Source organism: Alnus glutinosa, chromosome 1 (assembly GCF_958979055.1).
Source record: "Alnus glutinosa chromosome 1, dhAlnGlut1.1, whole genome shotgun sequence".
Taxonomy (NCBI): Eukaryota; Viridiplantae; Streptophyta; class Magnoliopsida; order Fagales; family Betulaceae; genus Alnus; species Alnus glutinosa.
This window is the reverse complement of record NC_084886.1, coordinates 19,735,769-19,749,570: the sequence shown is the minus strand read 5'-3', so window position 1 is coordinate 19,749,570 and position 13,802 is coordinate 19,735,769. Positions and strand designations below refer to the sequence as shown.

Here is a 13,802-nt window from a genome sequence, read left to right as displayed (position 1 = left end):
ATGCATCAATTTTTTTAAAAATACATATTAAATGTCACATACAAAGACTTTGAAAGTCGTATTCTGGTGTCATAAATTTTTTTTGAAAAACTTAGAAAAATTCTAATACCTTACCTATCAGCAAAATAGGAAGTCCCAAACCTTTTCTATAGTTCTTTTTCGTCAAAGAACGAGGGAACAAAAGTGTCCATAATACTCTAACAGTGTCCGCAACACTCCCACACCCTCTCAAAAAAAAAAAAAAAAAAAATTTACACGACCCCTAGCAGGCCTCTCCAGCAGCAGCAGCAGCAGCGCCGCCCACTGCCCACCCAGGTGCGCCTTCCTCCTTGCTTATTGATTTTGTTATTTTGATTTTATTCCTCTTCCTTGTCTCTTTTGACCAGATAAAAGATCCCCTTCCCTTTAAATCACTATCCATCTTGATTTTCCTCTCGATTTCCAAAACCTGCTGCTATTTTGGTTCAGAAACAAGGGGTTTTTTAACGCCTTTTCCTTCCAATTTATTAGCCGAAGAATTCCCTTGGGAATTAGGCGAGGATTTCGTGAATTAGGTCTGGATGTGTTTCTCTTTTTCTTTTTTTCTTTCGTTTGAAACCGTGGAAAAGTTAAATTAACTTTGTCCGCGTACCTATGTTGTTAAGAAAAAACGGTCTTCTTAATTAGTCCCAGTGATTTCCCTTCCTTTCACATTGAAATTTCCGAATTTTAGGTTTCTGCCTAGAAATGGGTAACGTCATGAGTTTTCTAGGGTTTTCAAAAGTTTCTTTTTCTTTTTTCTTTTTTAATGTTTTGCGTATGTGTATTTGGTGAGTTTTGATTTTTTTGAAGTTGTTTCAATTTAAGATTCTTTTAAGCTTTACGCGTAGTTGAGTAATTGCAATTATTCTTTTTTTCGGGGATATAGTTTGGGGAACAAGTTGGGGAATAGTTATTTTTGATACAAATTGCTGTAAAGGCCACACTGCTGCCTGCTGGTGTAACTGTAAACCAGCACCATCCACAGGGTCCTTTTGTTGTGAATTCTGTGTTCATTCGTGTTCTCTACTGGAAGCTTTATGTTTTAGCAGTCTTATATCATTGTGTTATACTATACGCCCATTGCCCTTTCTGGAGACGAAACTGAACCTAAATATGCATTCCAATTGTTTGTCTAGTTTAGACTAACATGGCCGGACTTTTATCTGGGGAATCATCACATCATGTAACATCTGATGGTGGGTCTTCAAGAAATTCCCAAGACAGGCAAGAGGAAGTGGGTCGCTGGTATTTGTCGAGAAAGGAAATTGAAGAAAATTCTCCATCAAGAGGAGATGCGATTGACCTGAAGAAAGAAACATATTTACGCAAGTCGTACTGCACATTCTTGCAGGATTTGGGCATGAGGCTAAAAGTGTAAGTCCACAATTTTCCATTTATTTTAATTCTTGCAAAATATCTCACTAACTTATTATATGCAACACTTCTGATTATTATTCTTATATCATTTTGTTTTATCAAATAAATCTTTGCAAGTTTAATTTCTGCACAGGATAAAATCTGTTGTTGATTCGAGTTTCTGGTTAAATAGTGAGAAAGAAAAAGGGTTCTTTACTTGATGGCTTTGTTACATTAAATTTGTGGATGACAGAAACTGCCTACTCAATACATGAAGCTTCTTTATGGTGGAAGATTATTGCATCTATATCTATGTTGTTAATTTTTATGATGTTATATGGCAGACCGATATTAGATCTTTGAGCCTGTAGAACTGAAGGTGCATGGTTAAAATTGATATTTAGATTATTTGTATTAACTTCTCACATTACCGATGAAATAAAGTTTTTAAAATCATTCGAAGCTTTCTTGGTGAAAATTATTATTATTATATTTTTTTATGATGGTGGGGTTTTTTGTTTTTTCTTTGAAATCAAGGCATTGTGAACATTATGTGAGGCCAATGGATTGGAGAAACTTGTGAAGAAAAATTGCTGGTGGCAATGTGAATAGTGTAGATATACGTAGCTCTAGCAAACCAAGCAACAAAAAGGATATTCTTGTGATGGACAATCATTTTTTTTTTTTTTTTTTTTTTTTTTTTTTTTTTTTTTATGATGAGAAACTCCTCCAAGGCAAGGCTACTTCGTGTACCCACCTCTGGCAAGTAAACCTCAAACCCGTGTAAACCCCTCCTCCACACGGATTGGGTCATACTTCAACTTCGCTGGTAGGCTGGTCCCAAGGAATTGTTTGCATTGAGGGAGATTCGAACCTTAAACCTCATGGGACTAGACCAAGACCCTTACCACTTGAGCCAACCCCTTGGGGTTAAATGGACTATCATATATGATATAGGTCCTTTTGAATGTTGTCCAAATTCTTGGATGTTAACAATATAGGAGTGGCATCTCTACAGATAAAATAGTTATAATTCATCTAAAAAATGTAGTCTTATTTGAGATATTGATATTTGAAAAAGCTTTGAGCCTGTTTGGTTGCTGTTTTGGAAACAGGTTTTCTGTTTCCAAAACATCAAAACACGTTTCACGACTGTAACAAGGTGTTTGGCAATCGGTTTTAAAAACAGAAATGTAAGAAAACAAAAAAGAAGTAAAACACGAAATATGGAAGTTGTTTCCGAAAACAAATTTCTGTTTTCAACCCAAAACTTGCGTGAATCTATTTCCAACTTAAGTACACAGTAGCACGCACAGTACTCTTGATCCATAGTTCTAATCTTCACAACTCTGTTCTTACAAAAATGCTTCGTTGGAGCTTTCCCTTCCCATTTTCTTTCTACAAGTCGCACCAAACCAGAGTGAACAAGAGAGAGAACGAGCAGATCAGCAATAGAGAGAGAGAGATGGTTTGAGAAAGGAATCGGTGAGGATGGTGGGTGAAAGGGTTGAAGCTGTGGACTATGGGTGGTGGTGGCGGCATGCCCTTGCTGTGTCTTTCTATGATTAGTGGCTATGTTTCCATTGGGGATTGTTGGAGCTCATAGATGTGTTTATGGGAACTGTAGTGGGGCAGGGGATATTTTATTGTGCCATCTGTGTATTGTTTCGGCACTGAAATGTGATTCTTGGTACGAGTTGTCTTGGGATGAGTGGAGGTAGAGATGGGTGGGTTGAGTGTTGTAGGTGCAAGAGGTGGTTGGCTTAATGTAATTGGTGATTGGGAGGAGAAGGATGAGGTTGTAATGGGATTAGGAGAGGTAGAGACATGTGGTATATGTGCTGGTGATGTAGGAGGTGGTTGGGATATAGGAATTGATGATTGTGAGGATAATGGTGCTGGGCGGTGGACACGTGATGTGTTGTGGCTTTGTGTTGGGGAAGGAGTGGATTGTTGTGAAGAGGTTACATGTGGAGGGGTGATTGGCAACGTGGAAGCTGTTGTATGAGGTCCATCTGTAATCATAGATTGATGTGGAATTAAAGTCTGTCGTAATTCAGAATTATCTGAAGTAAGCTGTTGCCATGTTCTTTGTTCTTTTTAAGCTGTACGAGGCCTATTTTAAGTATGCTGCTGCCATGTTCTTTGTTTTGAAAATGTAAGATAAAGAAATGCTCAGCTGAAGTAAGGCCTTTAGGTCTAACAAGAGATCCATGCATGTATTAGAATAGATATATATGACAACATTAGTCAAAACTCTGTAGTTGTATTAGAATAGAGGATTCCTTGTAGCTTGTAGTAAAATGGATGCAGTCTATTGTATATATACCTCGTGCTTTAACCATTCACAAAAATCTTTTGGATCTACAAAAATTTCAAGGATTCTGCAAATTTTGTTCCAGGACTCAAAAACTCAATATGGTAGTAGTTATAGCTTCATTATTAACCGAAAGCATCTTGATTCATTGTCATATTGTTTCATCTTATTCCCTTTATCATTCTATATATTCTCTCTACCACCTGGCAGCCTGTTAAATAATTTAATCAATACAAAGATCTGTCTCCATTTGTTTTCTTTGTGTGTGTGTCATTTTCTTTCCCTTTTCTTTTTTTCTTTTTCCTTAGGTGGGGGTGGGGGTGGGGGAGGGATGAGGGGTTTTTCTTCTTTGATCATTATGTAGATCATCCTAATAGTTTTCGCTTTTGTATACTCTAATGCTGAATTTAGATTATCTCTTTTGGTAAAAGATAGATGCATCAGTTTATAGATGCTTGCAGATGAAGCACCTTAGTTAAAAGAAAGAGGGATATTAACAATCTCCACTCAGATGTAGAACACTCAAATAGTTTTTGTTTTTGTTTTTTTTTTTTAAGTGAAAACTGTTTTGAAAACAATTGTTCAAATGCCTTAGATACTGTTTTCGAAAACAGTTTGCCAAACACTTTTTAACGAAAAACAATAGAAAACTGTTTTTTGTTTTTGTTTTCGAAAACAATTTTCAAAAACAAAAACAGAAATTGATTTGCTAAATGAGCTCTTTATATTCTTGTTTCACTCACCTGAACTTGTCCTTACCTGAGTTGGAATTCGTTCAACACATTTTTTTTTTTAATATGTAATCGAATTTATTTAAAACGCAGAAGAGTGTAACCTAAGTACACAAGAAGTATACAAGGGAGACACCTAGCAAGCAAAAGATAAAAGATCAAGAAATTCATGAAAACTATAAATAGGAAAACAATTATAGTTAGTCGTCCAGTGGTAAAGGGTTTTGAAGAAAAAAGATCTTTAATTTCATCACCATCCTCTCACAAACTTCAAAACTTCGCTCATTTCGTTCTCTCCAAATACACAACATGAAGCAAGGCATAATCATCTTCCACGTTGTTGCTTCCCTCTCCAACAAGCAAAAATATCTACCACTTGTTGAGGCATGACCCACTCTATCTCAAAAAGACCGAAAATAGAGTTCCATAAGGCACTAGCTATCTCGCAATGGAGCAAAGGATGATCAATGATTTCCCCACTCTTATACATTTAACACCAATCTACCACTATGATATTCTGCTTCCTTAATGATCAACGGAACTCATCAAACATAGACACCTACATAACTCTTCTTTCAATAAAAACTGTTAAACCAATTTCCATTGTTATAGAGGTCCAATTATTTTGACAAGGTTATGGAACTGCTAGGAAGAAAGTAAGTATAAGGTAATTCGGTCTACCAAATGAACACTACAATACAATAAAAGCATCAAATAAATAATAAAACTTTGCTGATAAGTATAACCATCCAAATAATAGGCGACAAAAAGGGTAAAAACAATTAGTTAGCGATATGGTTTGTGCTTTATATTTCATGGTTGTCTAGGTGTGCATGCATGTTAACATGAGAAATCTGACTGCAAAAGGGAGTCTTCAATCAAAAGGAAATTGATTTTTGTTAAATACATTTTTCCCATATTCTTTATATAATAATTTCCTTCCTTCTCTCGGGATTTTTGTTGGAAGGAGATTGGGGGATTTTTTGTGGAGTGAAAGGGGATGAATTAAGTATGAAATCTTGGAGATCGTAGAAAGTTGCAAAGGATGTGATATTCTTGTTATTAACCTTGTTGGTCATAATTTAACAAAATCTGCACATGTGAGAGTACAATGATATCTTAATTAATCAAATTATGCTATGTTGTCACTAGTTTTAAATTGTCTTTTTCTTTCTTTTTTTTTTCTTTTTTTTTTTTTAATAATAATTAAAAAAACTATTGGCAGCTGAATGCTGATAGGTTGCCGTTTATATCATCAAACAGAATCTTCTTTGACCTCTATTTGCCAAATAGGAGAAATCAAAACTTCCACACAACAAATAAACAAAGCAATGCGGTTTTAGATTGTGGTGGGGGAGGGAATGATTTAACTGTTCTCTCTATATGATTAATAGTTTTCCCTTTTTCTTTTGGCATATAAAGGTGAAGATGTTTAAAATTATTATGCTATATAACCGATAGCAATATGGCAATAATTTCTTTAATTGGTTTCGATGTTGTGTAACTCAAATATCCAATTTCTGTTAACAGTCTATCTACACCCATTTTCTTAATCCCAAAGGGTGTAAGTGTCATGAAAAGAAATAATACTTCAAAAGTTATCCCTACTTTACTAATGTGGAGCATTTGGAGAGAAAGAAATCAGCGTCTTTTTGAGGACTGCGAGTCTAATGTGCTGTATCAAAATCCTCCTTGGGTTCTCTTTTAGATTGGGCTGTAACTTTTGTTCCTAATTTTTCTTCCTCTAATCTTGTGGATCTTGTTAACTTTTTAGATTTTCATCCCCATAGGGTGGTTGTTTCTCTTGTATACTTTTTGTGTACAAGAGCTTTGCTTCTTCTTCTAATGAATTATTATTCAGAAAAAAAAGAAGAGAAATAATACGTCCTCCGTCCTAAATTGATTGTCTTGGATTGAAATGCCACCGAGGCCAATTACCATTTGAGCCAACCCCTTGGGATGAACATGGTGTATGTTTGTGAAGCACATTAGGAGTGGCTGGTAAAATGTATCATATATAATTTTGGGGTGGGAGTAGAATCCCCTTTTTGGCAAGATTTATGGTGTGGAGTGGTGCCATTAGGACTCCTTTTCTATGAATTGTTTGTAATTGCAGTGGATAGAGATGCAACTATAGTAAAGTATATGCATAGAGTTAATAATGAATTTCATAGGTGTCCAAGATTCTTACAAGGTATTGCAGGATTAAGAGCTTGACTCTGTTGGTAATTTTTTACTTTATCTTGTGCATATCAATGGGAGGGGAATGGATAGGGTTGATGGATGGTGTCTAAAAATTAGAATTTCGATGTGAGATCTTATTATCGGGTTTTGGGAAGAGATTCATTGGTGGATTTTTCATGGCATTCCATCTAGAAAGCGAAGATTCTGGCAAAGTTTCTTTTTCCCCCTCGCTTGGACAGCAGCATGAGGTAAAATCTTAACAGTGGATAACTAAAGAAAACACAAGAAAATCGTTACTTGGTGTTGTATGTGCAAAGCAAGTGGGGGAGATATCACCTCCTACATTATGATATTGCTAGGGAGCTCTGATTGCTTGTTTTATCTTTATGTGGGATTTCTTAGGTTATGCATAATTCAGTAAGGGAGCTTTTGGTGTGATGGAGGGATGGCTGTTATTAGTCATCAAAGTAGTGATCTGTGGAGTGTTGCATCTGTATGCTTGATGTGGAGTATTTTGAGGGAAAGAACTGTTAGAACTTTTTATGGAGCTAAAGGGTTGGATGAGAGTGATAAAGGGTATTGCTTTTTCCTCCTTTTTTGATTTTTAGATCTTTGTAATTTTAGACATTGGTTTTTTCTTCTTTTTGTATATGTCTTGTATACTTTCCATGTACTAGAGCTACGCCCTTTTATTTTTCAATGGAATTTATTAGTAATAAAAAAATACAGGTGAGACAATCGATTAGCTCTTGCTACATTATAGAGTTCAAGGGATCTATGGTCACTCATGCTATCAATTTTTGGAGAAGATTTTGTGATGCGTAGGACAGTTGTGGACATACTATCTTGTTTGAAAGGAAGGTTTGATCATATCGTTGATTCCAGGACTTGGTATGCAGTGCCACTTTGTATTATGGGGCATTGTGAAGAGTGTAATTACCGAACTCCTATTGGTTCATTTTCTAGGCTGTGTTCATTGTAGCCCTTTTTCAGATTTTTTTTTTCTTGTTTAAAATACAGGTTGTTTTAGGAGAGTTTTTTTTTTTTTTTTTTTTTTTTTTTTTTTTTTTTAATTAATACGAAAAAAGACCTCCTAAAATGGAACATGTATGTATGTCTGTTAATTTTCAAAAACATATTCTGTGGATTGAAACTCCCAACTATTTAATTTGTCTAGGAATGTCTTTTTCTTGTAAACAAAGTGAATTGCGTATGCTGTTGTCCTACTTTGACAATGGTGATACACCAGAAAAAATCTGATGAGGGTAACGGAAGTGAACCCTTCTGTTGATTTATTCTCTACTACTATTGGAAGCCTCGTGCTCACAAAATTAATATGCCTTTATTATCCAGCATTTTGTGTGTTTGAGAATACAAAATAAATGTTGAATGTGGGTGGAGAAATATGCCATAATGCAAGCCTCTAACATGCCAAGTATTATAGAAATCATAGTCCTATGTGCTCCCGAGGGCATCTGATGCATAGAGCTTACCATTATAGATAATCTTGTTTTTAATTGGTAACTTTCGTGTATACCTTGAAGGGGTTCCTCGTAATAAAAAATAAAATAAAAAATATCCTCTGGCCCCCTTGTGATAGGAAGTTTGTGATTTTTTATGTTATTTTTCATATATATTTATGTCCAAGTTGAAATTTTCTTTTGCATGGAATTTTTTAATTTTATTTTGTGGTAGCATTATTTCATTAGTTAGATCAAATAATGAAATAATACTTACACAAATACTCTGTATCTTTGGGCAGCTCTTTTTTTTTTTTTTTTTCTTTTTTCTCCTGTTGTGATTAGTTATCATGATTTTCTTGCTCTTTTTGTTCCTACTAGTTAGGTGTTTTCTCTTGTATACTTTTTGTGTACTTGGGGCATTTTACGCTTTTAATAATATTTTGATTACTTATTAAAAAAAAATATTTTTCATTAGTTGGGTCCTCCAAGAAAATCTTGGCTCTGCCATTATTTGTAACATGGATGAGTAGACATACATGCACTGACGCCCAAAATCATAAGTTTGTGATTTTTTAGTATATGTACGTGTGTATATATAGTAGATCTGCTGGTATATAGTAAGCTTCATTAATTATGGTGATGCGAGCACGTCCTCTCGGCAAAGGAAACGCAAGGCTCACGTGTTGTAGAAGGGTATGCTTCTTAAGGGTTCGAGTTTGAGGGCTTTTGGTTTTTGAGGGTTTGTTGGGTTTCTTTCTTTTTGTGGGTTGCATCGGCTGCTCCTGTGTATACTTTTTGTGTACTTAGGGACGCCTTACGCTTTTTCTATAAATTTTTATTACTTATAAAAAAAAAATAGTAGATATGCTGGTATATTCTTCAACTATTAAAAAAATTGATGATACTTTGTTCCCTAGATCATGGCCAGAATTACATGTTCACTGGACTTGTTCTCAATGCAGGCCCCAGGTAACCATAGCCACTGCAATAATATTTTGTCATCGGTTTTTCCTTCGTCAATCACATGCAAAGAATGACAGAAGGGTAGGTTGTTTTACTCTCTGGAATGTATATTTCCTTTGGAATTTAATCCATCTGAACTTCTAATTTGTAGTGCATTAGTATCTGTTTAACTTGGTTCTTGCATGAGTGATGGATCAGATGAGTTTAAATGGCCTGTAGTGTTATCTGGTGGTGTAGTAGATTAAATTGGAAAGCCATTTAGAGAGAAGATGTTGCTTTTGAGAATTTCAATGTTTTCTAGACCAAGTGGAATTGATGCTCTTAAGAAGGTCTTACGTATATTTTGGATATCAAAGCTTCTCCAGCATTTCTTTTGACACATGCTCACACATTCCAGATGTTTCCAACGTTTAAACTATTTTCTTTTTCCTTTTTTTGCATGGGGGCCGGGGACACTCAGGTAAAAACTTGACAAATGCACATTGGGTTTTGTGACAGCTTTTCATCCAATAATGAGTTAGTGTGGTGTAAATGCTACTTATTCAACAAAATAGGCTTATTTTGCATAGTGGAAAAGTTTGATCAAGCAATGGTTGAATGGGTTCTTAGAGTTTGCATATTGTGTGAAGTCACTCTTGTCAGTTTGTCTTTCATTTTATCTCAGTAGTACTTGGCCTTCTAAATTAGAAGTTTTATTTTTTCATTTTTATTTTTTGCTTCATTTTCTACTGTTAAAGACTGTTATTTGAATATTTTTTTTTGGGTGACGTCCCCAAGGGGTGTGTTACAAAGATTAAAGGGAGTGAACATTTTAAAGTTCAAAGAAACAAAATTCTCTTTAATAAGATTTACTACGATTAATTTATTTTATTTTATTTTTTATTTTATATAAGTATTAAATTATGTTTCATAATTGTATGATTTGTAATGTTTTTCATGTAAAACCAATGTTAATCAGTTGTGGTAAGTTGTGTACATAAGTTTTGAATTTTTATGGTTTGACTCTGATGACCCTTAATTGATCCTTTCTTGAATCTTGATTCTTAGGGGCAGAACTAGCATTTGAAATTTTGGGGGTAAAACTAAAAAATAAAAAACTTTGGGGGTAAAATTTTAAAGATCAGTGGATTATAAAAATATTTTGGGGAAAACATGGTGTCTTGAAAGTAAAAGTACGCTTACAGGGCATTGAAAATGGTTGTCTTGATTAGATTATGACCATGTAGGTTTATCTCCTGCTTCTTCAAACATGGAGCACCAATGTTGCTGTGCCATTCTGGTGGATCCTTGTTTTTTATTTTACCAGTTATTCTTGTATTTCCTAAGTATTACTTTCTGATATAAAATAATTGTTATGCTTTTTCTCTTTTTTATTTCCCCTCATTTTCTGCTATTAAAGAATGACATTGTTGGTGAACTTCCAAAAGGGGTGGGTTACAAAGATTAATGGCGGCAGACACTTTTTTTAGAGTTCAAAGAACTGATTTTTTTTTCTTTGTTTATTTAAAATGTACAATTATTAAGTTATGTTATTTGCAATGCTTCACATCTAAACTAATTAATACCAATAAGATGTTGAAAGTTTTTTTTTTTTTAATAAATATGAATAACTTAATTATGGAAATGATTTTCTTTCTTGATACCCCCTGTTGTACTTGCTCAGTCTATATGATAGTAATGATGTACCGGTAAACGTTTTCTTACTTGGCTCTTTGTGTTTTTATGGATTTTCTGATAGAGTAAATTTTAAAGTGGGGTAGCTGAATTAAGAAAATTGTCCAATTTTTTTTTTTTTGCCTAACTTCATTAATATGCTTTGCAGACTATTGCAACTGTGTGTATGTTCTTGGCCGGGAAGGTTGAAGAAACTCCTCGTCCATTGAAGGATGTTATTCTGGTTTCTTACGAGATAATCCACAAAAAAGATCCTGCTGCAGCCCAGAGGATTAAACAGAAGGTGTCCACTTACTGATGGTCCTTACCCAGTTTTTTTGTATGGTTCCTCAGGTTGATGTTTCCCTAGTTGAGTTGTACTGCCAGTACTTCTCATGTTCCTGCTACTCCCCCTCTCTTTGACGGAAATAGAATTTCTGTCCCCAATATTCGTGTTCTCATGATGACAGAAACATCCATCCTTCTAATCCGGTTTTGAATTGCTTTTTCACTGAAGAGTCAATATAGGTAGCCATGTAGAGCATGAGTCTGTACTTTTTGGCTGTCCACTTGTAAAGAGATTGTTTGTTTAGTAATTATGGTACCCAGCAGATGATATTGCTAAAGTGCCAGAATATACTTATTTATGGGAACTTCTTACCCTCCCCTTCCTTTAATATTAAAATTCTTGCTCCTCACTTTTCTCACCAACAGCTGTACCATTGGTAAACTATCTCCTTGCTTTAAGTTCCTCCTCCCCTTCCCCCATCCCTTTACCTGTTTTATGGTATTGTAGGTGTTGGTGTTGTAGTTGTCTCATTGATCCTCATCTATCATTCAGGAAGTATATGAGCAACAAAAGGAGCTAATTTTACTCGGGGAGAGGGTTGTACTTGCCACTTTGGGTTTCGACCTCAATGTTCACCACCCATATAAGCCCCTTGTTGAAGCGATAAAGAAATTCAAGGTTGCTCAGAATGCCCTTGCTCAAGTTGCATGGAATTTTGTAAATGACGGGTATGACCCAATGTTGTTTATTCTTCTAAGTTTTAATAATTCCAGTTCAATGTTTTCTCTTCCTACTCTTGCTTTTGTTCACACACTGGAAAATGGCTTGCAGGCTGAGAACATCGCTCTGCCTGCAATTTAAGCCTCATCATATTGCGGCAGGTGCCATTTTCCTTGCTGCCAAGTTCCTCAAAGTGAAGCTTCCATCGGATGGTGAGAAGGTCTGGTGGCAAGAATTTGATGTCACCCCACGTCAATTGGAGGGTTGGTCTCCTTCCTTCCCTTCATCTAGTAGTTGAAATTCTTTGGACCCAATGGGATAGCCTTTAACTGCCTTGTGGCTCAAATGCTTCCGGTTGTTTACCGGCAGCATTTTTCCCTTTCGGAATAGTCAAAATTGAACAAAACCAGATGATTCTAGCTGTCTTTTATGTATCATTCCTTCTGATGACGCCTAACAAATGAAAATGGTGGGAAGCCTTGAAAGAATGATAATGGATGGCTTCTATCACCTGATGAAGGTCAGAAGTTGGCTCAGCCACAAGCTGGCCATACACCAAATGATGTGGCATTGTTATTGCTGTTCAAATGGCGGGCTGTCCTTTTGTGTCGTTATTTGGTGGACATATATAAATATTTTCTTAAATCATTATTGTTATTTTTGTCTTGCAGAAGTTAGCAATCAAATGCTGGAACTCTATGAGCAAAACAGAGTGCCCCCATCCCAGGGCAGTGAGGTGGAAGGAAGTGTTGGCAGTGGGCCTGGGCCAAGTCATCGGGCCCTGTCAAAACCTGCATCTGTGACTGAGGAACAGGCTTCAAAGCAGATATCATCTCGTCTCGTGCCTGATTCATCTGCTGACAATCATAGCATGCCACAAAGAAGCATGCAAAATCAAAGTAATGAAAATGGGAGTACAGAGATGGGTAGTGTTATTACTGATCACGAGGTGGATGTTGAAATTAAAGATGGTCAGCATCCTGAGCATTTACTCCAAAAGGAGGTCATGAGAGAAGTTCCAAATCGATTCAAGTCTGGAACAGAGCGAGTTGGCGGTGAAGACCAAGAAAGGAATGCTGAGAGAAATGAGAGTGCAGAAGCAGGAGAGTGGAGGGATGATGGTCCCTCACGCAAGTCCAGCAGTATGGTTGGTCGAAATTTGGAGCTTCGGGATGGCCCTGTTGGCCAGTCACCCAAAGAAGCGATAAAGATGATTGACAAGGACAAGGTTAAGGCAGCACTTGAGAAAAGAAGGAAGTCTCGTGGGGAAATCACACGCAAGAAAGATGTGATGGATGAGGATGATCTGATTGAGAGGGAACTAGAAGATGGTGTTGAATTGGCAGTAGAGGATGAGAAAAACAAGCGTGATAGAAGGCAAAGCTGGTCGAAATACGAGAACTTAGATCAGGAGGAAATTGGAGAAGGAAACCATTTGGGGATAAAGGGGCAATCGTCAAGGGGATTGGAAGTGGTGGAGAATGCAGAAGAGGGAGAGATGTTGGATGAGGCTTCGCCTATTTTGAACAGCCGGAAGAGAAAAGGCGGAAGTCCAGTGGAGCGGCAGTTAGAGGGGAAGAAGAGGCATGATTACATTTCGTCTTCTTGGAAAATTTAGTTGGTTTTGTTCTATTAAATGTATTGATGGGAGAACGTGACCAAATTCAAACGGACTAGGGAAAAATTTATGTTTATCGGTATGTACTTTGGTGTTCAGTTTGAGGAATTGAATTGGGTTTGTAAGTTCATGTTGTGGTAAAAAATGGTGTACTCTATTTTTGTCCTAAATGCTTTGACAGGGTAGATGAGCTGTGCGATACTTATCTAAAACAATCCCCAGTGGGATCTGTACATTGGCACAAGTCCAGATAACTAATCTAATATTTGAAGTATAAGTAAGAGACTAGACATGAGGAACTTACTCACAATGGGTTAAGCTTATTGAAAAATAAAGTAATCAGGATATTATTTCTGATAAAAGTAATGGTTCCTGATCGTAACTATACTTCCCACATGGCCGTTCGTGCCCTCTTGTTCCACACAACCTCAATTTGGGGGATGTGTTTTATATATATATAGCTACCAGGGAGTGATAAGAACTCATC

At 36.2% G+C, this 13,802-nt stretch overlaps 1 protein-coding gene across 2 annotated transcripts; it reads left to right on the top strand.

The window, feature by feature from the left end:
• Nucleotides 1–160: 160 nt before the first annotated feature.
• Nucleotides 161–13,485, top strand: LOC133876368 (cyclin-T1-5-like). 2 transcript variants are annotated; one of them, XM_062314641.1, is made up of 7 exons: nt 161–315; nt 1,163–1,395; nt 9,035–9,116; nt 10,858–10,992; nt 11,530–11,705; nt 11,809–11,960; nt 12,369–13,485. In XM_062314641.1, the coding sequence occupies exons 2-7, from the start codon at nt 1,169–1,171 to the stop codon at nt 13,313–13,315; spliced, it is 1,719 nt and encodes a 572-aa protein (XP_062170625.1). In that variant the 5' UTR covers nt 161–315; nt 1,163–1,168; the 3' UTR covers nt 13,316–13,485. The 2 variants fall into 2 exon arrangements, with proteins under 2 accessions (XP_062170625.1, XP_062170632.1); XM_062314648.1 differs by having other exon boundaries at nt 195–315; nt 1,158–1,395.
• The last annotated feature ends 317 nt before the right edge of the window (nt 13,486–13,802 follow it).